The 25,287-nt window shown below is 37.9% G+C and overlaps 11 protein-coding genes across 11 annotated transcripts; all 11 read right to left on the reverse strand.

Annotated features, from left to right (window-relative positions):
- Nucleotides 1-727: 727 nt before the first annotated feature.
- On the reverse strand, nt 728-2,284 carry LSM04_003320 (FAD dependent oxidoreductase; the record flags this gene model as incomplete). The annotated part of the gene is made up of 1 exon (XM_067333959.1): nt 728-2,284. The coding sequence occupies one exon, from the start codon at nt 2,282-2,284 to the stop codon at nt 728-730; it is 1,557 nt and encodes a 518-aa protein (XP_067186291.1).
- A 414-nt stretch (nt 2,285-2,698) lies between these two features.
- LSM04_001462 (uncharacterized protein) lies at nt 2,699-5,401 on the reverse strand (the record flags this gene model as incomplete). Its single annotated transcript, XM_067333960.1, has 1 exon — nt 2,699-5,401. One exon carries the CDS (start codon nt 5,399-5,401, stop codon nt 2,699-2,701), a length of 2,703 nt encoding a protein of 900 aa, XP_067186227.1.
- Nucleotides 5,402-6,699: 1,298 nt separating this feature from the next.
- On the reverse strand, nt 6,700-8,640 carry LSM04_001309 (uncharacterized protein; the record flags this gene model as incomplete). Its single annotated transcript, XM_067333961.1, has 1 exon — nt 6,700-8,640. One exon carries the CDS (start codon nt 8,638-8,640, stop codon nt 6,700-6,702), a length of 1,941 nt encoding a protein of 646 aa, XP_067186219.1.
- A 1,614-nt stretch (nt 8,641-10,254) lies between these two features.
- On the reverse strand, nt 10,255-11,283 carry LSM04_002652 (uncharacterized protein; the record flags this gene model as incomplete). The annotated part of the gene is made up of 1 exon (XM_067333963.1): nt 10,255-11,283. One exon carries the CDS (start codon nt 11,281-11,283, stop codon nt 10,255-10,257), a length of 1,029 nt encoding a protein of 342 aa, XP_067186270.1.
- Nucleotides 11,284-11,894: 611 nt separating this feature from the next.
- LSM04_009239 (AdipoR/hemolysin-III-related) lies at nt 11,895-12,947 on the reverse strand (the record flags this gene model as incomplete). Its single annotated transcript, XM_067333964.1, has 1 exon — nt 11,895-12,947. The coding sequence occupies one exon, from the start codon at nt 12,945-12,947 to the stop codon at nt 11,895-11,897; it is 1,053 nt and encodes a 350-aa protein (XP_067186498.1).
- A 474-nt stretch (nt 12,948-13,421) lies between these two features.
- Nucleotides 13,422-14,396, reverse strand: LSM04_000747 (AdipoR/hemolysin-III-related; the record flags this gene model as incomplete). Its single annotated transcript, XM_067333965.1, has 1 exon — nt 13,422-14,396. One exon carries the CDS (start codon nt 14,394-14,396, stop codon nt 13,422-13,424), a length of 975 nt encoding a protein of 324 aa, XP_067186205.1.
- Nucleotides 14,397-14,766: 370 nt separating this feature from the next.
- LSM04_002839 (Phosphorylated CTD interacting factor 1) lies at nt 14,767-16,545 on the reverse strand (the record flags this gene model as incomplete). The annotated part of the gene is made up of 1 exon (XM_067333966.1): nt 14,767-16,545. One exon carries the CDS (start codon nt 16,543-16,545, stop codon nt 14,767-14,769), a length of 1,779 nt encoding a protein of 592 aa, XP_067186272.1.
- A 263-nt stretch (nt 16,546-16,808) lies between these two features.
- LSM04_009631 (uncharacterized protein) lies at nt 16,809-17,966 on the reverse strand (the record flags this gene model as incomplete). Its single annotated transcript, XM_067333967.1, has 1 exon — nt 16,809-17,966. The coding sequence occupies one exon, from the start codon at nt 17,964-17,966 to the stop codon at nt 16,809-16,811; it is 1,158 nt and encodes a 385-aa protein (XP_067186514.1).
- Nucleotides 17,967-18,274: 308 nt separating this feature from the next.
- Nucleotides 18,275-21,106, reverse strand: LSM04_008497 (uncharacterized protein; the record flags this gene model as incomplete). Its single annotated transcript, XM_067333968.1, has 1 exon — nt 18,275-21,106. The coding sequence occupies one exon, from the start codon at nt 21,104-21,106 to the stop codon at nt 18,275-18,277; it is 2,832 nt and encodes a 943-aa protein (XP_067186471.1).
- A 948-nt stretch (nt 21,107-22,054) lies between these two features.
- LSM04_008075 (GOLD domain) lies at nt 22,055-22,750 on the reverse strand (the record flags this gene model as incomplete). The annotated part of the gene is made up of 1 exon (XM_067333969.1): nt 22,055-22,750. One exon carries the CDS (start codon nt 22,748-22,750, stop codon nt 22,055-22,057), a length of 696 nt encoding a protein of 231 aa, XP_067186460.1.
- A 903-nt stretch (nt 22,751-23,653) lies between these two features.
- On the reverse strand, nt 23,654-24,646 carry LSM04_000232 (uncharacterized protein; the record flags this gene model as incomplete). Its single annotated transcript, XM_067333970.1, has 1 exon — nt 23,654-24,646. One exon carries the CDS (start codon nt 24,644-24,646, stop codon nt 23,654-23,656), a length of 993 nt encoding a protein of 330 aa, XP_067186192.1.
- Nucleotides 24,647-25,287: the final 641 nt, after the last annotated feature.

Raw genomic sequence — 25,287 nt, forward strand, 5'->3', positions numbered from 1 at the left:
TTGAGTTAATTCATAGAAAAAAGAAGAGAGAAAAAGAAATACAAGAAAAAAAAAAGACAAGCGTCAAAGAAAAACATCAACAACCACAACAGCATCGTTAAAACTCCAGTTAAAATACACAAACGTAGGTGAGAAATTCATGACCACAGAGCCAAAGAGGAAGTGAATAGAGAAATATTAAATAAGATAAAAAAAAGACGTTTCCTAATTTGCTTTTTGGTATTTGCATTTGAACGTTTGCGTACCCATGTATTTGCCCAATCCTCATAACAAAAAAAGAAAATAAAGTCTTCAAATGAAGCAATAGTAAAAAAAAAAAGACAAACGCGCAACCACCAAATAGCTTATTTTCAAACCCCAAGCAAGAATGACGCTCTCGAACAAAGGAATAAAAAAGGAAATGGAACAAAGAGACCTCTGAGACAGAGTAACAATGAGAAGATTGCTTTCGCACTGGAACATACATATCTCAGAAGCATAGAAAAATATAATAGGGTTCATGAAATATACACGCAAAACGTTTTACAACAACAATAATAATAATAATAATAATAATAATAATAATAATAATAATAATAATAACGAAAAAGAAATAGACATCTTGAAATAAGTATCATTTCATCGCTGATCATATAAACATATATACTTATACCCTTGTTCCTTTTAAATCGCGAGCAAAACAAAACAAAAAAAACATTTACCATTTTATTTTACTTTTTATTTTTATTTACCATTTAAAGTTCTCCTTGGCGCACGCTACAATATCCTCTGCTATAGCCATAGATGCTGTTGCAGCAGGACTGGGTGCATTGCGTACATTAAGAATAAGCGGTTTCTCCGCATGATCTGTTGTTGATTGCTTTTCTGAAGTTCCATCCCCCACCAATTGAACAACACGATCTGGTTTCACAGATGTGGGAATCATTGTACGAGGTCGTGCAAGTTCCATAGCAAGATCCATTTCCAGTGATCCTTTCTGTGTAACGGCCACACCCATTACGCCACAGAAACTCTCTTCCACATCTGAATCTTTCAAAGAGGGTATCAATTTGCGTGCTTCGTGGAGAAATGCGCTTCGACTAGCGTCCACATGGAATGTTTTTGCGACTGTGAAAGAATTTGATAAGAGACTCACCCATCCACCCTTGCTAAGCAAAGAGTTCCAGCAGTATTCAATATCAAAATAATAAGGTGAATAACCGTATCGGTGTGTGGTAACAGCTGATCCAGGACCAATAATGACCTGACGCCCACGTCGCTCATCCACCGTTGGTGTGAAGTGTACGCCAACACTGAGCCCCTTTGAATCATCCGGTGCGGGGTACACATTCATCGACACAAGTCCACGTGCTTCCGGTTTCAATTGATAATAACGACCGCGGAAACTGAATGTCTGCGATACATGTTTACCAATGCGGCTCATTACTGTTCCGGAGCGGCCTGCGACAAGATCATTTGAGAGACCACAACATGTAATAACATTTTTGGTAACAATAACTTTTTCTGGTCCCAGTTGGCCTTCTTCACGACCACGGATAAGTACCATTTCCTTCGGCACCTCCTTTGTAGGGTTTTGCACTGATAATCCCACAAAGTCTAGTGCCTCAAAACGAAATTGCGTGTTAAAGAGACCTCGTGCAGAGTTTTGGAGTTCCTTCAACATGTGACGTGCTACTGCACTAAAGTCGGCAATAGCAGTATCTGGTGAGTACAAAGCAGCTACACCACAAACATTGGGTTCAATCTTTTTAATTTCTTCTTCACTTCGAAGCATCCTTAATTCTCGTACACCATTATCAACACCTTGTTTGTACAATTTTTCAACAAGAGGAATTTCAGATTCTTTTGATGCGACAATAAGTTTTCCCACACGTTCGCAAGGAAGTTTATTTTTTCTGCAATACTCCATCATTAGATCATGACCCCTTGGACACAAACGGGCCATAAGTGAGTTTTGCGGATAATACATACCCGCGTGAACAACTCCACTGTTATGACTGGATTGATGCTGGGCCACATCTGCTTCCTTCTCCAGTAAAATAACACGTTTTGAAGGGAATTGTTTTCGTATTTCTCGCGCCGTAGCCACACCAACGATACCACCTCCCACCACAGCAACATCGTAAAATTCTCTGCGAGAATCCTTTGAGAATTCAGTAAGGGCAGAAATTGTGTGTAATGAATTTGTTGATATACTCTCATAAGTGACTTTGTAGTTCAGTGCTGCACCGAGTACGCCAAGAACACCAAGCCGGCATGACCACGAAAAGAATTTTGAGGTCATCAAAACTTAAGAAAGGTCCTCCTGAAAAAAAAAAAAACACCAAAGAGAAAAAGAAAAAAAACCTTTTCAAAAAACAACGAGATCGATAATATATATATATATATATATATATGTGTTTGTATAGTATCTATGTAATCCAATAAAAAAAAACATAAAAATAAAGGAAACAAGAAAGAGAAAAGGAGAAAAAAATATATATCAATAATACAGTAAATATCCAATAAAATTATAACATTATCCAGATAAGAAAATGATACAATATGTGTGAAACGAAGGAATAAATCAAAAAAAAAAAAAAAAGCACCCTCAGCTGAGAAATGGAATAAATTTTAATCGATTGTAAACACAACAAGTGTGACAATAATAAGACACCCAGCACTGTCATATTTTCTTTTTTTTTTAATTTGGCTCCATTCAGCAAATTGCTGAAAGTGCTTGTGAAACAACTGCATCCATCATGTTCGACCGACGCATAACATCGCGTAACGTTGAAAAAAATGCCTCACGTCGTGATTCACTTAACCCACGTAATTCACGCCACAAATGTACATCAGAAATCAATAGTCGCTTTATAAAACGAGCAGATGTCTCCACGTATGCGGCACTTTTCCTGTTAGGTGAGAGATCACACCACTCGGAAAGTGCCGAAACAACGGCCATAATATCATTTAGAGAGAGTAGATGACTTACATCAGTTTCGGTTTCCTTCTGTACTAATGTCACTGCCTCTGCACGCTCCACACGTTCTGATATAGCAGCATTTACAGCATTAAACACAACTTCTGTAATATACGACACAATAATAAATTCAGATTTTGCCACAGAATCACTTAACGTTTCTTGTTTAAGTTTCGACTGACGAATGTTATTACGACTACTTGAATGCCGCATTAATTGATATCGCTCTGATGTAAGTTGCCAGAGTACACTAAGAGCTGCCAAAAGAAGTGGTAAATCACTTGGTAACAACATCAATGAGTTTTTATCATCCAAAGAAGAGGAACGATGTGCTCCTGCCATCATAACAGCTTCCGCTACAAAAAGTGCAGCTGTTATTAAACGTCCTTGTGCATCAAATACTTCTTTTTGTCTTGGGGCATCGTATGCACCCCGTGCCAAGAGATGAAGTAGAGAAATAAGAGAATACACAGGAAGAGCTTCTGCTAACTGCCCAACACCTCGGTTATTAACTGATTCGAGATACTTTGCACGAAGTGCTGCTTGCATTTTTCGTTGTTCTAAACGGGCACGAGCTCGGACGGAATTTAAAAGAGTACTCTCTACTTCTTGTCGATTATGTTCACGGTATAATTTTGCCCGTTGTCCTCTTGTAGCGAAGGCAAAGAGAGAATTCTGTCTTGATTTTTCAAGTAATGCCCTCTGTGTCCCTGTTGAGAGTTGTGGAAATATTTGTAATACGAATTGTGTGAGCAGCTGCTGTGAGAGACGCTCCTCTGTGTGAATTAATTGCATAGAATTCAGTCCAAGTAAAAGTCGTGTGGCCTTAACAGGAGGCAAAGGTTCCATTTCACTATTCATTTGTGCAATGAGAGCTTCTTTCGCACCATTAGCACATTTCAGCATAGTGTCCTCCAAATGACGCAGTGTGCGGTGTAGGACCATTTCAGAAGTGTTATCGTTAACAGGCAATGCCAACAATAATGAGGCAGTGGCCTGCAAAACCGAGAGAAGTTCAAAGAGTTCTGTTGTTTGTTCAATATTAGTCAACAAAATGTTGTTGTTATCAAGCGCTGAGAGAACATGTGAACACATCGCTAGTGTCTCAAGTACCAAGGGAATAGCATCACACGACGACGAAGGCAACCACCGCAAACGCATAAGTGCTCTCTTTTTATTTTCTGTTATTACATCTGCTTTAGATGGTACCAAAGATGAAGATGATAAAGATGGTTCTATTGGATTCCCTTTCATTAAACCCTTTTCAGATGATAGTGATTTCTCTTCTTTATCCTTCGTATCGGTATTAGTTGCAGCACATGTTGTTTTTGTTGTTGTTGGTGTCATCATCATCATCATCATTGCCATGATATCATCCACTTCATTATTCTCCACAGGAGTTTTTGGTTTTGTGGATAATTCCACCACTACTTCTTTTTGTTTTTGTTTCCCCTGCTCTGTATTTTTCAAAGAAGCATGCAGCTTCACTCGACGTCGTACTTTACGTGAAGGAAGTGAAGCCACAAAGCGTGGGGCACGGGTGTTGAGAGTATGTCCCTGCACAACATCCTGCAAGACACCAAGACTAATACGAGTGAGAGAGAGAAGCATTAAAAAAACTGACGTTGTCCTACTAACATTAACAGCAGTGGTTGTAGTATCCTTTCTTTTTTGAAATCCCATCACTGCAGAAAACCATATTTCTTCACACAACAGGAAACGCCACAGCCTAGCGGAAATGTATGAGCGTGCGAGCAGAGAATCTCTAAGAAGTTCAATATCAGCTTTCACTTCATTAACGGACTGACGTGCTGCTGCTAAAACTGTGGCACCTTCTCGTCTTTTTTGCTTAGAACGCATTTCCTTCTCGCAGATAAGCAGCTTTGACTCTAGTCGAGTTAAATGATGACGATAAAGTTTTCGTCTCTCTTGCTCCATAAAATGCAAAGAGGAAAATAAGCGTAGCGTTTGAGTTGGAGAAACTAAAATATGTTTCCTTTGCGGTTGAGATTGTTCTTGTACATTTTGTAGCGAATAGGATGATGAAGGAGAATAAGGATATTCTTCTACACCTGCAGAGGTTGTTTCCGTCTTTCTTACCATATCACCACTATTACTATTACCATTATTATCATAACTGAGCATTTTTATATTCCTTGACGACTGTTGTTGCCCACCTTTTGTCAGTGTTGATAGAGTCTCAAACTTATTGAAGAGTGCAACATATTTCTCTTCCGTGGATGTGGCATTGCGTGGTTTTCCTGTACCCAATATAGGAAGGAGACTCCGCTCGAGAAGTGACAAAGCGATTGGAATGTGACGAAACAGAAGTTTCTGCTGTACTACATCGCTATATTGTTGTTGTTCTTTATTCCCTGTCGCACGGCGGAGTTGGAGCTGTAATCGCTGCAGAGTCGCAATACGCTGTGAGACAAGCATGTTTGCTGTGTGTTAGAAACACAGAGAAACTTATAAAGAGATTAGACACACTCTTTTTTGGTTTTCTATCGTGTTTTTTTTTGTTGTGTTACCTTAGGATTGGTGTTTTGCTTTTTTTTTCAAGTTACAGGGAAAACACGAATTCCTCTTATTTTTGCTTGCTTATTCATATATATATATATATATATATTGGGAGAAAATAGCAAAAAAAAAAAAAAACAGGAAATCCGTAGAAAAAAGAAAAAAAAGGGAGCAAAAAGAGATAGAAAACAAAAAAAAAAACAGCAACAGAAGCAGCTGTCATTGCAATCCATAACACACAAAGAGACGCACGCACACGCACACGCAAAGAGAAAGAAAGAAAGAGAAAAACAAAGATAGAAACATCGGCATAGTAACTGAGTAAGCAAGTAAGAACAAGGTAACAACTTATCCCCTATAAAGGAAGGAAGTACACAAAATCCTAAGAGTACGCTTCGCCCATGTAATTTTCTTGCAACGAACCCCCTTTGTTGTACGTTGCTGTTGTTTGGCGAAGAAAAGAACAAACAAAGCAAAGAAAAGCACATTGGGGGGCATTTAGCAATAAGGTTCTGTAGAAAAGGGGGAAGAAGGGAATCAGGTGTTAACAGTGTTGCAATAAAAGACCCATGACATGGTAAAAAGCAGAAAACAAAAACAAAAACAAAGAATTCAGGGAGAACGAGATAAGAAAAAAAGAGAAACAGCAGAAGCAAATCTTTTTTCTTCTTCCTTTCTGCTGCTCTCTCTGAAATGTTTTCCTCTTGGTTCACTTCCTTTCCTCTCCTGTACGAGACGGGGCGAGGTCCCTTGTGGTATCAGCCCACTCACACTCATGATTTAAAAGCAGGAGATCAATTAAAAAAAAAAAAACGCACATGGGCCTTTTTATTACTTTTTAAAAAGAGTTGTTTGGTTCAACTTTCAACGCATTTTAAACTAATTATCCAAGCAAGTTTCTACATTTTTTTTTTCGTGTTAGTTGAACAAGTGTAAAACATCTGGAAAAGATCTTTTCCCTATTTCCTTCATTATCTTCTTGCCTTGAGACTCCTCATTATTTTTACTTCCGCAGTTCCCATATATACATTTCTTTTTAAAATCTGACCATATGCCCCTTTTCAGCGTATATTGTAATCTGTAACTTCACATTTTCTTTATTTGAGAAGAAAAACGTTTTTTTTTTTTCGCTTGGCCCAATCTTTCACACAACAACCTATTACCGCAAACCTTATTATTATTATTATTATTATTATTATTATTATTATTTCTTCTTTCTACATTCTACCGGTCATACCTGGTGGTATACGCGGATGTCCCATATAGGGTGGCGGTGTTGGTGTACCCCATGTAACATGAGGCATTCCAGTCATACCATAAATCGCATTAATATTCAGTGTTGCCATCATCACCTGGGGCCGCGGTGGTACAGGCGGCTGCATACCGAACATGGGCACCATAGGCTGCGTATTCATATGAGTTAATGCGCCTTCCGTGTAGGGACGAACCGTGCGTTGAGGATGAAGTACGGAGGATGATGACGGCGGTGGTGGTGGAGGCGGTGGTGGTGGTGGAGGCGGTGGTGGTGGGGGAGGAGATCGTGATTGGGGTTGTGTTTGTTTGTTTTCGTTATTTATATTCTTAGCCAACGCCTCTGCATAAATATCATTGAAAACCCCACTAGTTATAGCTTGAGTGACTTCAAGTGAACCTGGTGACTCACTTGAAAACAATACACTTATGGCTGAACCACGTAAATTTCCAGCAAGTTGTTGAGTAAACCCCAAAACATCTCTCGTATTAACACTAGACCTTGTTCCCGCGAAAAATACCGTAATACGTTTAAAATCCACTTGATATTCTACACTGGAAACGCTTAAACTAAATCCTTGTTCACGTATTAACCGTTGACAAAGATTAAATGCTTCGGTATCACGTCGACGAGCATAGTATAATCGTTTTTTACCCTTGTTCATTCCTCTACGTAAAACTCGTGGAAGTCGCAGGAGTGCTTCATTGTTAGTAGTAGGGTCCACAAACTCAAGTGGTTTTGAAGGATCCTCTGGGTATAATACTTCTTGCGGTAATTTAGAAAGATTTTTTATTACTTCTGTGAGATCACATATAACTCTGCCAGTGTTTTCACCTGTATGACTTTCTACAGAAACCAATTCACCAACGTCAAATGTTCCCCGTACATTTATAGGAACATAATACACCCCATATAAATGTTTAAAAGTAACCATAACATGAGTCATAACAGGACCTTTTACAGGTGAATCCCCACCAACACCACCTGCACTTCCTCCTCTTTCTGCCCGTTTCACAGGATCATCCCCCTCACTATCTCCACTAAACATTAAGGCTTCTTGATGACTGGGAAGACTGAAGGTGTGTTGATGCCCAAGAGGGGCGGTTTCAAAGGTAGACTCCGAATTTGGATCTGTCATACCAATTGGGGTGATTTGCCCTCGATTGTGATTACCATTATCTTTCATTTTATCCATCTTTTCTCCAACCGCCTCCACCTCATTTTTATCCCATGCGGCGAAAGAACGTGTATGCCTTCGAGCCTCAGACCGCATGGACTCTTGCGGACTTGCAGAAAAATCAGTAGAGGGACGTCTAAGAAGAAGATAATCACGTGCAGGGTCGGAGGAAAAGGAAAAATCCACATTTGCTTCTTTCCACGCCAATGAATCCCATGAAAACTGTTCGCGGCTACTCATTCGAGAGTGCGATGGGGAATAGGCACTGCCGTTTTGAAACGACAAACTGCCCTGTGAGAGATTTGGGTGATGTCTGTAACGAGGATGAACCGTTAACGTTCGCACAAGTCCTTCTCTATCATCATCGTTATCCTCATTTTTTTCGTCTTTTTTCGATTCCTCATCTAATGCCGTAACAGGAGGAGTGATTCTCACCGGGTTGCGCATCATATGCACAGGTACACGACGAAGTGTGTTGTCGCCAACATTACACGTCGTCGTTGTCGTCGTTGCTGAAAAGTTATTTTCTCCTAGATTGCGATGATGATCTTCACTCCTCGTGGTAATGGCATTAGAAGTATTAGTTTTACAATTAGTTGTGGTAGTAGTAGTAGTACAAGTGGTGGAAACCATACCAGACCTATCACCACCCGAACTTCGAGGCCCTGTCATTGGTGTTGATCTTGTTACTGTTGTTGTAACTGCAGATAGTGAAGACGATCTCTCCATTATATATGTTTTTTTTTCTGTTTTTTCCAGTGATGCTTTATTATTATTATTATTATTATTATTATTATTATTTCTTATTAATGTTATTAATATTAATATTATTAATATATATTTTTTACTGCTGCACTCGTGATGTTATATAAAGGGATTCCAAGATATAATAATAATAATAATAATAATAATAATCACGCAAAACAAAAAAAAATCAAAGAAAAAGTCCTTCACTTACACACAGTGAAAGACAATACAACTCGCGTTTTTGAAAAATCGTATATAGAAAAGCGAAAAAAATTAAAAAACGTCTGTTGTAACAGCAATAACGATTAAACGACCAAACGATCGGACAAGCAAAGACAAATGTCAAAGAACACAGAAAGCAATTGCTAGTCGGATTTGTACGGCGAAGAGACGGCAAGGAGAGAACGTTCGCCCCTCTAATAAAACAAGGAGAGAGTAATCAGAAGAATAATAATAGTTGTAAATTGAGAACAAAAAATGCAAATCAGGCTGAGTCCAAGTAGAAAAGAAAAACAATATAAAGATCCTCAGTGAATAGAAAGACTGCAGGCAGAAAATTATTGTTTATCGGTAAAACTTCTTCAGATTACCTTTTTCTTTTTTTCTTTTCTGAAAGAAAAGTTCCTTCAATGTTGTAGAAAGATAAAACAGACGCCCAAGTTTCTGTTTCTTTGTTTCTGCTTTTTATCACTCCCAACAATATATATATATATATATATATATATATATATATATATATATATATATAGCCGTATGGAAATCAAGAATTAAGAAGGTAGATGTTATCCGTACTCAAAGCAAGGAAAAAAAGAAAACAACAACAGCAATGAATATAATAACAATGGAAAGAAAAAAAAAAGATAAAAGAAAAGAACACCAAGTCAACAGCGCAGATGCAACAAGTCAAAATATTGTGGAGTATTAAAAAAAAAAAACGTCTTGAATAGCAGTAGATAATAATGATGAAAAACAAAAAATAAGACGCGAGTAGGTGTCGCTGGTATTGCGGGATAACTAAACAAGGACGCAATGTTACGTCAATTATTTTCCTTTTCCTACCTTATTTCGCCCTATTTGTCTGTTATTTCCCTTTCCCTGCCACGCCTTACTTCAAGCGTTTATTTGGATGTATAAATACAAAATATATATATATATATATATATATATATATGAATAACACCACTTCTTATTCGCCTTTCTTTTGATCCCCCTATCGTTTATTCTTTTCCCCTTTCCTCACCTTCTCTATTACATATACATATATGCGGTTGTGAATCAAAGTTAAGAGAGAGAGAGAGAGAGAGAGAGAGAAAAGAAAGGCATTAGTGAATTCATTTCAGAATCAAGAGAAACATAGATATTCCTAGAGACCAGAAAAATCTCAGCAAAAGACGAATTCTAAAAACAAAACAAGACAAAAAAGAAAAAGAATAATGCCCCCAAAATCCATCAATCTGTAAATGCGGATAACCCAAAAGTGCACACACACACACACCCAAAAAAAAAAACGCAGTAAAAAAGAAACAACCAAAGTGATTTCATCACCTCCACACTCCAATAACCTCGGTTTCATCTTAATATCCTCCCTACCCAATTTCATTCTTTACACAGGCTATTATTATTATTATTATTGTTATTATTATTATTATTATTATTATTATTATTATCACAACAAGAGAGCCAATCACTATCCATCACAAGTCCCGCCATTCTCTCATGTCTTTCCCACCGCACTCGCCGCGCTGCTGTTATTGCACGCATCTCATCATACCACAAATCTCGCACCGCCCGTCGTTGTTGATGTACAAACTGTGAAGGAAACCAACGCCGTGCTGTGAGTGTTGTCAAGAGTGTGGATCGCAATAGTCGACATGTTGTTTGCTGCGGGGCATCAGTCGTGTTGTGCTGCACGGCATCAGCCACATAAGATTCGCCAATACGCCACATTTCCTTTAGTGCCATACACGCCAACGGCACAGATATCTTTTTTCTTTCTTCTTCTTCTGTACTGCCACTATTATTATTATTACTATTACTATCATTATTAATACTATTATGGGTTATGGTATTTCCAGTTGCAGTGTTGTGGCAAGGCATTATAACGGTCTCATTACTGCAACCCACACGCACGACAGTAGACAACACCGCCAATGCCGCAGCGTGCAGTGCACTATTACGAATATGTGAATTATATTCATATTCCACACATCGTCGTCCCCCACACACCGCTGATGTGAGTTGTTGTACACGTCCATTTGTGGCATGCAGTCGCAGAGAGAGACGTGTAAGAGCGGCGTTAATGGTGTGTTGGGATTTCGCTAATGCGTGTAATGCAGAAGAAAGGGCTGGTAATAGTGTTTCTGTTTCTGTATGTGTGTTAATATCAGCACTGGGAAGTGGGTGTGAGGCTGTCAGGGAGTCCTCAGCATTGCAACTAGCAACAACAGGCATTACACAGTCTAATGATGATAGTAATAGTGATGATGAGAGTGAAGTTGAGGGTTTAGTTGCCTCTAATGTTTCTGCAATCGTTGTTAAGAGTCGCAGGAGGCGTTGTTCGTTCTCACGTTGTTGTTCGTATTGCTGCAGTGCGGCCACCACGCGAGAAAATGCCTCATCGGCCATTTGTTATTTCGTGTTTTATACACTTTTTCTGTGAAAAAGAACTGTCTTTCTCTTTCTCTCTCTCTCTCTGTTTGTTCTTATTCTTATTGCTTTTTTCTTTTCTTTTTCGTTTTTCTGTTTGTTGTCCTTCTCCCTGTTTCATTGCATTGGAAGAGTTGCAGGTATGTGTTAGGGAAAAGTGTGTATGCCAAGTAATTCAATAGTTATGAACAGGAATCAATAATAATAATAATAATAATAATAATAATATTATTATTATTATTATTATTAATATTAAGAGTACACAATAGATTTTTGCAGCCATACCCGATACATGACTATTTAAATATAACAACAGCAAACAAAAAACAGAAAGAATTCCAAACTCATAACAACATTCTTATATGAATGAGACAGGCTTACACCCCTGTTGATTTGCTCCTCTCTCTTTTCTTTTTTTTCTCTTTTCTTTTCCTTCGCCCACAGAGACAGAAAGAGAGAAACGCACAAGCACCAAGAAACAAAAAAAAACTCATATACTTATGCTTATTCTTTAACTTTTACTCCCCCATTTATTATTATTATTATTATTATTATTATTATTATTATTATTATTATTTTGTTTTTGCCTTTCAACAACTGAGATCCATCCTACGAAAATTAACGTACATGGATATACAATTAAAAAAGTGTACAAAGGCAGCCGCCAACACAAACACATGCCAAATTTGATGACTACTGAAAAATATATCAAACTGTCCTGGAAAAAAGAACTCGGGTATTTGAAACACATACACCACAACACCCACACCATATAATGTCATCATCAACAACAGTCCCTCCACATAAGATGAGGCCACATTCCCTGGAATTAATACATACATGTGAATAATTGGGAAAAATCCACTTCCCACCATACACACATAAAATAATATCTTACGCTTTGCGTACTGCTGCTGTGTCCACTGACGAAAGAAAGGACCAAGTACACCACCAACACCAAATAGAGATATCATTGTTAAATACGTCCAACGCCAAAATGGTTCACACGAGAAGCTAAAATAGCAAAAAGGAAGAAATGAACCCACCACAAGAAATGTAATACCAAAATAGTCTAAGGAATGGGCCCATTCATACAATACCATGTTTTCATGCGGTATAAATGTGTGAAAGAGAGTACTACAAAACATACACATTAAACATCCAAAGGAAAAAGCACTCAGGATAAGAACTGTTACCCAATTAGTCACAGAAGCTTCTGGAGTCGAACTATTCTTCTCTTGTTGTTGCGTTTCCCACAACGATGGTATTAAAACAACAGCAAAAAAGAAAAATATAACGACAATAAAAATCACATATCCAATGAGATGCGTCCAAATGTTAAATGTCTCGTTGTGAAGAGAAAATATACTGCGAAGACACATATGAGTAGTATAGTTAACACGATATCCTGAGATAATATAACGATTATCAGCAAGATGTTCCGGGATCTGATCGAAAGTGTAGAGCGGGAGATCAGGATCATCGTTATATGGAATTGGTTTTACATCATGTGATGAGAAGTCTTTTTTTTCTTTTGATTCTCTTTGCTGATGTACGTCTTTGTTTGAATTACTGTGATTTTTTTTCCCTAGTGCTGCAGCAACATCATCATCATTACCACATTTCGTATTAATTGATTCCATCACGTTTTCCTATACGCTTATCCTTTTCTTTTTTCTTTCTCGTTGTAATGTAGTTGAGTTGTTATATGTAGATGAAAGCAAAACTAATAATAATAATAATAATAATAATAATAATAATCACAATACTCATAAACAGGAGAAAAATAAAAAAAAAATAGCATCACGTTCTATTTAGTGAAACCTTTATTCCACTAGTTTATAGAAATAGTCAACTACACGGCATATTTACCTCTCGCTATATATACAAAAAAAAAAAAAAGAAAACCCCTACTCACATACCTCTTCACATATCCTTTGAAGAAAACATAACAATAGTAACAACTAAGAAAATAAAAGAGAACACCCTGCATCAAACCTGTATACGCCTTTTCTTATATATATATTTATATATATATATATTTCTGATTATTATTATTATTATTATTATTATTATTATTATTATTATTATTATTATTATATCTATGTATGCCCTTATCAACAGGCACCACGACCAACTTCCCACTGCCGATAGAGTGCGCTACATGTGCAGAAGTGTACGGTTGCGGCCGCTAACACAAACACATGCCAAATTTGATGACTACTGAGAAATATATCAAATGCACCGGGATACCACTGCTCTGGAATTCGAAGAGTGTAGAATAACACACCCACACCATAAAGTATAAACATGAGAATAATACCACCTATTGGTTGTATAGTTTCTCCATTGTGTGGGTAAAATAAAAGGTTGTGCATAAGTGGTATAATACCAGTTAATGCCATAACAAAGTAGATACAGGTACGTAAGTAACAATGACTCGTCTTGATGAAACTGGGCCACGATAATACGGTTAGACTTCCTAACCCACATACACATATAGCCGTAATGTAAAGTACCTGAAAAAAGGGTTCACAGTAAAATCCTATATAGAGAGGAGGAATAAAACTTGTCACTATAAGTATACTAATTCCGTAATAATCCATTTGTTGTGTTAAAAATGATAACGTGGTGTTTTCATGACTTAAAAACAAATGGTAAATGGAACTGCAAGCCATACACAAAACACAACCAAAAGAGAAAATTCCATATACAATATAATGCGTAAAATAGCCTGTGAATAAGAGGGCACTAGTAAAAAGAATCAGAGACAATACCAAAAATAGAATAAATCCAGCAACATGTGTCCATACATTAATAGTTTCATTATGAAGCATAAAGAGACTACGAATACACATATAGGTTGTGTAATGTGCTCGATATCCAGTAATAATGTAGGGATTCCCTTTCAAATAATTTGGCACAGTCGCATCATCTCTGGTATAAAGAGGAAGTTTTCCACTTATTCGCTGCTTTCTCTTCGCCTGCTTCGTTGTATTAGAACAGCAAGAGTGGTAATGAGAATCCCTATTTCTGCACCCATTGTGATTACACTCAGAGACTAAGGCAGCTGGTGTCTGACATCTTCGCATCTTTCCCTAATATCAAAGTAAAACAAAATAAAGAAAAAAGAACTAAGAAAATAAATACAAATATCTAATTTGACCTACAAACAACAACAACAACAACAACAACAACAAAAAACAACAACAACGAAAAAAAAAAAAAACACAGACACAGATACACACGAAAGAGTGAAAAAGATCGAAAAAGTAATTACTGAGCTAATCATTCTTCTCTTAGTATATCTAATACTCCACATTTAACCGTTAGAACACAAAAGAAATAATAATAATAATAATAATAATAATAATAATAATAATAATAATAATAAAAGCATTTAATAAAGAAACAAGAAAAAAGAAATTTATATTGATGGGTAATATCAGAAAAAGATGTCTGTCATAGATCTCCACGATTAAAGGCGAGACTTTCCCATACAGATCGCACTTTAGCCAATCCCGCCTCTGCTGGTAACAAACTAGCAGCAATATCATTCTGCAGAACTATTATTCTTGTTGCACACGATAATGCCACTAAATGTTCATCTCCAGCAGGCGATGGATGACGTTGACGTTTCTGTGCTCTATAACTTTTTCCATTACTTTTATCTCCCGTATGCAGAATATGACGAGCCCCATGTACATACATGCTCTGCTGTGGTGTGAGTACACAACCACTACGAAAGAAACGACTTTGCTCCGCTTCTCGACGTACGGCTATACCATTTGCCTGTGTGGAATCAGGAAGTATAAATACAAATGAGAGTGGAGTGGTTGAAGGTATTTTCTCTAAATACTCCAACGCACGTCTCAATCCAGCAGCAATCACCTCATGATCAAATGGTGGGTTCGCCTCTAGTGAGATTATTTCCTTATTCCCATCCTTTTCATTTTCTTTCGCTTCCCCAAGCCGCAGTACTTCATTCGAGTGGAAGAAATTCCCACAACATCCAAAAAAGGAATCGGTATCTGGGAATGCCGAGAAGTACTGCGTAAGTGTACTATTTAATGGACTCGCAAAACATTCTGCCTTAACGCGAAAAGCAGAAACAAGTGCATTAAACACACTTGACGGAACCCCGGCATGCCATCCAGATTCTTGTTCCCATTTACCACCACTCAAACCGGTATAACGTAAAAGTAAACTTGCTAACGCCGTATGAAAGTGTTCATCCACAGAACAGGCCGCTAACTTTTGTAATCGTACTACATGTTCCATAGACATTTTTAACGTTATTCGAATATCATAAAAATCCATTGATTTGTTTTTTCCAATACAAGCCGTATAAAACCATTTATCCTCTGTATTATCTTGAATGTGTATTTTTAGACTCATCATACCCTCTTCCTCTTCTTCCTCATCTGAAACCAGTGATATATACTTAAGTTCAATACCCCCCAGTATTGACTCTCGCAGCAGACGTTCTTTCAACTTTGCTAATCGTTTGCGTTCCTCGTAGAAAAGAATTGTCACACGATCTGCGAGGGCCCACGCAAGTCGACGTTTTTGATTAAATGACGTGAGAAGTTTTGTTGGGGCACCGCAGAGTTTCTCAAGAAACCAATGCACAGCACTGTGTGAGGCCCGCTGCGATGTAATACACTCAACCGCCGGCAACAAGGCATCATGATAAAGTGGCGTTGCCTCAACAAGTTGTAACTTTTCCAACGGTACTTCACGTTGTGTTTCTTTTTCATTTTCTTCCTTTTCTTTTTCTTTCGTTATGGACGCACCACGCAGGACGCCCAACACACATCCCTTTGTGAGCACCACACCCTCCAGTGTTTGGGCGGATGAGGGCGTTGCAGTACTCGCCTCGTACACACGTGCACGTCGATGTACATCCAACACCGGGTGAACCCAAGTGCGTGTACACTCCTCCCACGCACTATGCGTTCCTATACTTATATCACTACTAATAGTATTATTAGTAGTATTAATAGTACTATTACTATTCGTAGGAGGAGGCGTAGCCACAGCGGCGGCTTTGAGTCCCTCGAAAATAATGGCTGTCATGAGACCTTTACTCTCGTTTTGATCCGAGTGAAGTTCCTGTGCTGTGAGATCTGCGAGTTTCTGCGCTAATTGGCAGGCACTATGATAACGCAGGATCTCTGTCAGAATTCCAAAATGGTGCGGATCTTCAGCGCATGTGCACTTCTTTTTCACCGAACCCATTCCAGCATTTACGCACTAGATCCAAAGACAATCAACAATGTATATAGAGCCGAATGTTAAGGAAGCAAAAAGATAAAAAAAGGAAAAGAGAATGATTAAATAAATACATATACGTAAGAAAATAACCCTCAAAAAGCAGAAATCCGAAAATAAAAACAGAAAATAACAAAAAGAAAAGAACGAAAAAAAAAGAAAAACAATAAGCGCAATAACCCAATAAAATGAATAATGAAGGATATATATATATTGAATTTAAGTTTAAACTACAATTCTGAGAGTTTCCTTCTAAATTCCAGTAATAATTCATCAATCAAAGCATCTTTTTCCTCTACAATCATAGAGTGGAAAGTTTTATGCTGTGTCAGAAAAGTTTTTACCCATGTGTAGTGTTCTTCTCTACATTTACTTACTTTTCTTCCCATATTGAATTTCATGCCTCCGTACTTCTTTTGACGTCCCATATATTCCCGCACAACCTCACGCATGCGCAGATCCAACTGATGAAATAACCTTTTCTTCGATAATGTATCCAAAGTATATAGTTCCTGTTGCTTCTGCTGATGTTCTTCCTTTATTCGTCTTTTTACTTCACTTTCTATTAGTAATATTTTTTGCTTCTCTAGTTCATTACGGCATTCCGATGAGACAAGATGTTCCATTAGTTGTTGGGCTAAAAAAGATGGAGAAAGTAAAGCATCTCTTTTCTCATCCCTGAGCTGTACCACAGGCCATGACGGTGTTGTTTGACGAGTCAATATCATTATCCAGCAATTCTCTTCTAACACAGAAACCAAAGAAGAAGTCATTTCAACATCAAAAGACTCCTTCATCTTTTTGATAACATGAATAGGAATATATTGTGGAGTACCTATACGTTTTTCATTACGCTCCAAGCAAAGTTCCAGTGGTGTATTGAGTCGTACTTCTATCATACCAACAAGAGAGGGCATATTAGATTCTATTTCTTCTGTTACCCTAACTTTTTCTTTTCCGTTCGTATTTTCTTTTTCTTGTTGCTTCTGCAACTGTACCTGATTTAAATCTCTGCACATTTTCCAGTAAGCAGCCCTCATACTTCTGTATGGCAAAGTATCCACAAGAAATACAAAACGTATTGTCAAACCCTTATTCTTTTCCGTTTTATTTAGAAGCGAAGAAAGGAGTTGTTGATGCGTCGCCTCACGCACAGATGTGTAGGCTCTTTGCCACAATTCAGGCGTAAAGACATTTTCATTATTATTTCCATTTGCATTCATAAATGCATCTAATTCTAATACGGCATCAACAACGTAGTGAGATGATTCATCTAAACCCATCGCCATACACGGTGTCTGCTGTTGCTGGAGATTCTGAACAGCTAGACTTAGTGTTGATTTACCAGCGCCTGGTAAACCTGAAAGAAGTACCAGACATACTTTCATTGCAAAAGTTTATCATACCCCGTCTCACGACATGTATATTACCACCATACCAATATATATATATATATATTTATATATTTCTTTTTCTTTTGTTTTGTTTGGTACGTTAACAACCAATAATAAGAAAAAAAAAAAGAAAGCGTCAATGGAAGGGAATACACAACATACAAAAAGAAAAAAAAAACACACACACACAAAGCATAATGAAACATAACCAAGAAAAAAAAGGTTATACCTTTCTCCCCCACCCTCTTTTTTTCTTTTAATTTCCTTTCTTTTGGAATATTTTCAGACTTACTTAATCATTTTTAGTAGTATAACACAGACCCCCGCCGGAGCGTTAATAGTATTTTATTAAAGCAAATTAACAGTGCCTTCTCTTCGGCGGTAGGCTCTGTTGTCTTTTTCCCATCCATCATCAATGGTCCATCCAGATTTATTTTTTCCAATTGTTCTTCAGCCAGTGTTATGAGGTATACACGCAGTTCCGCGTCATCAATGAGATCGGAATTCGAAAACATATCCGCAATCCACTTGGGATCAATTACACTCGCATCACCGCATATCTTCATGTGATGTAGTGCATTCTTTAGAGAGAGACGCATAACTGCCGTGTGTAGTGTTGTGTTTGGCGGCGGCATGTATGACAGTGTCCTATGAACATGTATCCACACAGAGGGTGAAATGTAATCACGATTTCGGTATAGTATTTCACATGCTGTTTCCACAATAACTCTATTACGACGTATATTCGCATAGAATGTTGATCTATCTGTAAACACCGTTACCATGACATGATAAAGCATAGAAAGCAATACATCTATAAATTCATGACTTAACTCCTCATCTGGCACTCGTGCCGTTATGACATCTTTCTCTACTTTCCCATTGGATGATTTATTACTTGAAACAAGTTCAGCCGCAATCCAATGTCTACTTGTAAAGCGTAATATCGGTGTTAAATAGCGATCCACCGGTGTTCGTGGGATTGGAATGAGGTTTACACGTAGTACTAATGTCCACATCGTCAGTGCACAACGTCGCATCGGTCGTCGTTCAAACGCTTCTTGTGGTTTATCCAAGTGAAGACGTGGAGTGCGAGAGGGGACCTTCTCTGAGGCCACAACAGCAGCAACACTTAATATGTGTTTCGCCAATCGTCTGGCTTCTTTCATTGTGGGGAAGAAATGCGCCAATTCACGATAGGCGGCGGTGGCCCGCTCTAACATTAGTGCTCGCTGCTCCCAAGACATTGCTCGCAGGGCTGTGACATTTGTGTTATGCCGCAGTGCGGTGGATGCGGCTGATAATACTTCAGCATCTAAAACATGAAAGTAAAGAGAACGTAGGAGTAAATCATAACAGTTTTGTGCGCTGTTAGTGTAGTTGTCTTCTATTTTTGTTGGGGCAGAGCGAAAGGCATTGATGACAAGTTCACGTACCACTGTGGTGTACTGGGTATTAGAGGCGAAACCAAGTAATTCCATTATCTGTAATAACATGGAAACGAGAGAGGTTTCAGATTGTAAAGCGTGTTGTTGTAGGAAAGCAACAGAAATTTTTTCAATTAAATCCCTTAATGATTTAAATATCTCTTTTTTATCATTTTCTACTTTTTCTTCTACTATTACTACTATTTCTTTTTCTGCAGAGTTAGATCCCATCGCTTCAAGACTACGAAGTACCGAGACAAAGACTGTAAAGGCAGGTATTAACGCTGCTGTATGATCCTGATTAAGTGAAGATGAAACCTTTAGTAGATCTAGTACGTACTGCGCTAATGATATTACTGTAGAAAAATATGTTTGATCATCTAATTGAGATGTCCTTCGCACGTATCGCAAAAAGTCTGCTACTTCACGAATAAAAGCAGGACCTACATTATTACCTTCTACAAGAATTTCATTTAGTCCTTTGTTTGTTTTTGTTAACTCCTCTGGTGTTCGCAATAATGGACAGACTTTTGTAAACATTAAACGTGTATGCACACCCAATGCAGGTGAAACAGATTCTAATGTATTAACTGCACGTAAACCACCCTCAAGTAAACTTTTATGTGCTGCAATTTTATCATCATTATGAGTCTGAGCATAAAAAGTTATATCACCAATAAGATGATACATCTGTTTCGGTTTCATAGACTTTAAATTCTCTGGTCTTGTAACAATATCAATCCATAACATTAAAGAATTTCGCTTTATATTACCTCTCAAACCCAAAAGAAATCTTGTAAGCATAAATGCAAAGGGAACTCTAGTGCAACTATCTATTTTTGTTAAATCAAACTGCGATATATTCTTTAACCATAGTCGTCTCCCAAGATTATGCAGTTTTGTCTCATTACAGCCAATAAGATAGGCAACAAGTACCCAATCATCCTCACGCAATGGGACATCTTCACACTTTACCGTGGGAAGTGTCTCCAAACACTGTAATACAGCTTCTACTACAGCTGTTGGTAGAAATGTATCCACTTGTTGTTGTTGTATTCCTCCCTTATCATTTTCCTTCGTACTAGCAGCGCGTGCTGACGTTACATGACGTAAAGTAGATATCAAAAACAGTAATTCAGGTTTTTCAAAGGATGAACTTCGTCTTTTATGCATTTCCTTCTGGGAGAGAAGATTATTATTTCCATTCGCACGTATTTGTGAGCCATTTTTTGGCATCTTACTTATAACCCGTAATAATAAAGTATCTGCAAGTGCCTCATTTCGTCCCTTTGCAGGTGAAATGTTAGACGATATTTCTCTACTTCTGCTATTAGTATTAATAGTGTTATATGAGAGCCTTCTTATCATTGTCAGTAAGTGTGGGACAGGTAAGTTTGTGTTAGCACTCACTACATGAATAACTTGTCGTAATCCCTCTTCAATTTCTTTATCATCCATATGAGGTTCCACGAAAAATGTCGTTAGAGTTCTATCACACAATTGTGATTCTCGTGCAAAAAGTTCAGAAGCGTAAGGGCAATGAGAAACAATTTTCATCATATTTAGTGTATCATCACGAGTTCGTTGATTTAGTGGTAAAGCAGGAAGACATCTCAGCAGGATTTGTGCGTGTTTTGGTGTAAACATTGGCTGAGGATTAAGAACAAGGCGAGATAACACCTGTAGAAGTTTGGAAACGGAAACCATTTGTTAATGTGAAGAATGTGTGAAGCCAGTTTCTCTCTTGATTGATTCAACGTTACTATTCATATTTGGTAATTACAAATAAAAAGGAGGAAACACTCGTAAAAATAAGAGAAAAAAAAGTAGAGGAGAAGAACAGTACACGAATATGACAAGGTTAAACCAAGAAGCAAAAATAAGGAAAAATAAAATAAAATGCACAGCATAGAATTCGACTCAAACGGATTCAGATATATGGAGATGAGGAAAGGTTAATAAAAAAAAAGTAAATTAATACACAGAGAGTGGAGTTTTATCTTTTTTTAATAAATTTTTTTAATAAAAACATTTGCATCGTTTTCTTTTCTTTGTTTCTTATACCTAACAATTTACCCAATACTTTTCCTATTGCTACAATAGCAAAAGTTCACCAAATATTTTGATTTTTTTTTCTTTTTGGTGTGGGAAGTAAGGGTTGATATCGGAATATATGCACATTAAAAAAGATATATAATAAAAATAGAACACGAAATATAAGAACATTATTATTGTCAAAAAAACAAAATAAAAATAAAACCCCAAAAAATTCAAAAGTCACCCTCCTTATTCATCCTTGAAGAAATTTTGGATGTATCGTGCTCAATATAGCCTTCATTACTCCGGTATCTCTCTTTCTTTCCTTCCTTTTCTATCTTGTTTTCTCCTCTATACTTTCGTTTCCTATACATACTTTCACTTTCAACACCTTTGTTCTCTTTTTTTTTTTGGTAAAAGAACAAAACAAAAACAAAAATGTACTTTTCTTATTTCCTGTTGTCTCAGATCTGAATATCTGAGAATTGTGTGCCACATAAAAGTAATCCTCAATATCTTCTCTCATCCAATGTTATTTCCATTAAAACTAGACAATGTCTAAAAAAAAAAAAGAAAAACAACAACATCAACAATGATAACATGATCCATAAACAAAAATCATACCAACTTTTTCTTTGTAAAGTAACGTTCAAGATACTTCTCTGCCCATACACTGAGTCCTATAGCGAGTGTTACGTTAAGAATGAGCATCCCCACCACACGGTAGTATGTAGACTTTGTGACTTCATCTAACATGTACAGTCGATTCTCACTCATCCGCACCTCATCGAGTGTCACCTGCACACAAATATCCAACATATTCAACCGCTCCTTATAGTCCTCCACCCCAACGGGTTTATCCACCACCTCCGTTCCCTCCGTCGTTGTGGCCGGCTCCACCAGGTCCTTTTCCCCCACAAACCGCATCTCAAACCGCAGCGGCGGGTGACTCAGCGGGGTGCGCATGCACAGCCGGTACGTTCCCGTTTCCGTCACTTTGAAGAAAATAGAGGCGGGGAGGCCAAAAGGATCGATGCGGTCGCCCTTCAACAACTGCGCCCCATTCGGGCCGTAGAGCCGCGTGCGGACATTCACGTTGCGGGGGTCGAGGGCGCGGTGGCGGATGTCGACGGTCGGCGGGTCCTCCTCCGGGTCGCGGCGGCCCTCGTAACTCACACAGAACTCCCGGCCGGGGAACAACTTCACATACACCGCAGACCCCGCCACCTCGTCCACCAATAGTAATAGTAATAATAGTAATAATAAGAGTGAAAGAGGAAGAGGGAGAGGGGTCGGTCTCTTTACACGTGGCATATCTCTCGATAACTATAACTATATATATATTATTATAGATATAATAATGAAAGAGAAGAGAGAAAAGACCCTGAGAAAAATTGGATTCCGATGATTTTTTTTTTCTTCCTCTGGAATGTCTCCGGTTACCCCCTTGTGTCGTTATGTGTAGGAAATAGTGAGAGTAGCAAAAAACAACAACAAAAAGACCATTGAAGGGGGAAAAAATAGAAAGAAAAAAAGAGACAGAAACAAAAGAAGATATATCAAAATAAAGCAAAAAACAACAACAACAACAACAACAACAAAAGAAAAAAAAAACACTTGAGACATGTGAGTCTCAAATGAACGGTGGTGATAATATGTAACAAAAGAAGGAAGAAATATACTAACAACATTCTAGACATCAATCTCTTGATTTTCTTCTGTCGTCTTTTTTTTTAATTTACCTTTGAGAATGTTTTTCTCAAGAGATTGGAAATACGAAACGATACCCGTTTATGTTCGTGTTCGTTTTTTTTTTGTTTGTGAATCCTGTTTTTTTTTCTTTTTCTTTTTTATTTCTTCTTTTTCTCTCTGCCTCCAGCCATACCATCGCTGTCGTTTTCAGAGATTCAATATCATCGCTATCAGTAAAACGGAAGCCCAAACGTACAGCAACAGCAGCTGCGGCAAACGGAAAACGAAAAAGAAAAGGCTAATTGAGATGTGTGGTTGGAAAAATCAAAGAAACACAGAGAAAGAAAGAAATAAAGCAAAAAAAGGAAAGAAAATGGAAAGAAAAAAGATTTAATAATACAGCAATAAAGAAGAAGAAAAAAAAAACCCTTTCCAACTATTCTTCTATTTCTACTCCTTTCTCTTTTTTTTATTCTTTATATTCTTTGATTTCGTCTTTGTATTTCTCTACACCGTATTAATGATTTACCACCACTTTGCAAGTACTTTTGTTACTTGACTCAAAGTAGAGTTTCCCTGTTGTTCACGAGCCCGCTGCTGCTGTACACGTGCGGACAGTGTGTCTTCTCCACTGTTGCTACCAACACCACCACCACCACGTAACACCAACGCTGTTTGGTAAATACTATTCGTGAGACTTTCAAAGTACGTCGGTTGCCGCTTCTGTGGTCCTCCGTCGTAATAACTACGAGTATTGTTCATGCTGTTAGTGTTATTACTGTTGCGGGCGCCGTTATCGCCACCAAAGACGTCTTGACTAATCACTTCATCACGCACCACAATAGATTCAAAACCAGCGTCTGAGAGAACCTGCTGCACAGCTCGTGTATCACACGTTATAAATAGTCGTGCCTGTCGGTTTTCAAGAAAAACAGAGTACGATACCACACCACGTGTCGTTTGAAAAATATCTTCAATGGTTGCGAGACCATCTCGGCTATGGGGATCCAAGGCAGGAATGTCCAGAATGACGGTGTGAATAACGTCAGAACCAACACCGCGAAGAACACGGGCCGCACGTGCCCGCCTCGCCATTGTAAAGCTGTCATTCATCCTACTTTCGTCAAAATCATCACCGCTGCCACTACTGCCTACCATTGCCGTAGTTATATTCTCTTTCCTAGGATCTCGACCCAATAAGACGGGTTCTAAACAGTTAAGAAGTTCATTCGACAATTCATGAAGCTCTGGATCGTCATATTCAGTGTCCTTGTAGACTTTAAAAACCTCCTTCACAAGCGCATTGTGCTCGCCTAGAAATTCTACATTTTCTGGGTGTTGGGCTAGCAAGTGCAGTGCCGCAAGTGCATACTGTCTCGTTTCCCTATCTTTACTACCTACGAAACGAACCAGTGATGGAAGAGTGTTTCGACGTGCAATTACCGGGCGGTTATCATAATTCTTGCTCAACATGTGAAACCGTTTCACAAGGGCAAGTTCTGTGTTAAGTGACGCCATTATCAGCGAGTATGTATATTGCACTTTATAAGAGAATATATATATATATATATATATATATATATATATATATATATATATATATATATATAATTTATTTGTTGGTACCTTTTCTTTGTTTTACAGCGTCTTAACAAGGTTTATGAGAGAAAACCCACCACCCTTGCTCTATCACCGACTCACTGTTGTTGATCCAACGTGAACTCAACAGGAGCAACCACCTTCTTCAAAAGAAAAAAAAATAAATAAAGGATAAACAAAAGGAAAGAAAAATACATACTGTAGCCCCCTCCCCCAAAGAGGAGAATTATATCACTCACAACATTTCAACAACAAAAATACCATCCAAAATACCACATCATAATAGGGCATCCACAACACAGATATAAATATATAAAGACAAAGAGAAATATGAATGACAAATAACTAGTTGGGAGCTATCTAGTGTCTCCCAAAATGATGTAGAGCTAATACCCTTACAATAGCGCTATATGCCTGCAAAAACAATAACAATAACAATAATAACAACAGCAATGACAATGATTTTTCTTGTTTTTCCTCTCTACACTAGAAGCAAACCTCCTTTAAACTTTCCCTTTCTTGCTATTGCTCTCTCTTAGAAAAGTAGAGAATCCTGCTAA

The sequence above is a fragment of the Trypanosoma melophagium genome (assembly GCF_022059095.1).
Source record: "Trypanosoma melophagium isolate St. Kilda chromosome Unknown ctg7segment1, whole genome shotgun sequence".
In the NCBI taxonomy this organism is placed as follows: domain Eukaryota; phylum Euglenozoa; class Kinetoplastea; order Trypanosomatida; family Trypanosomatidae; genus Trypanosoma; species Trypanosoma melophagium.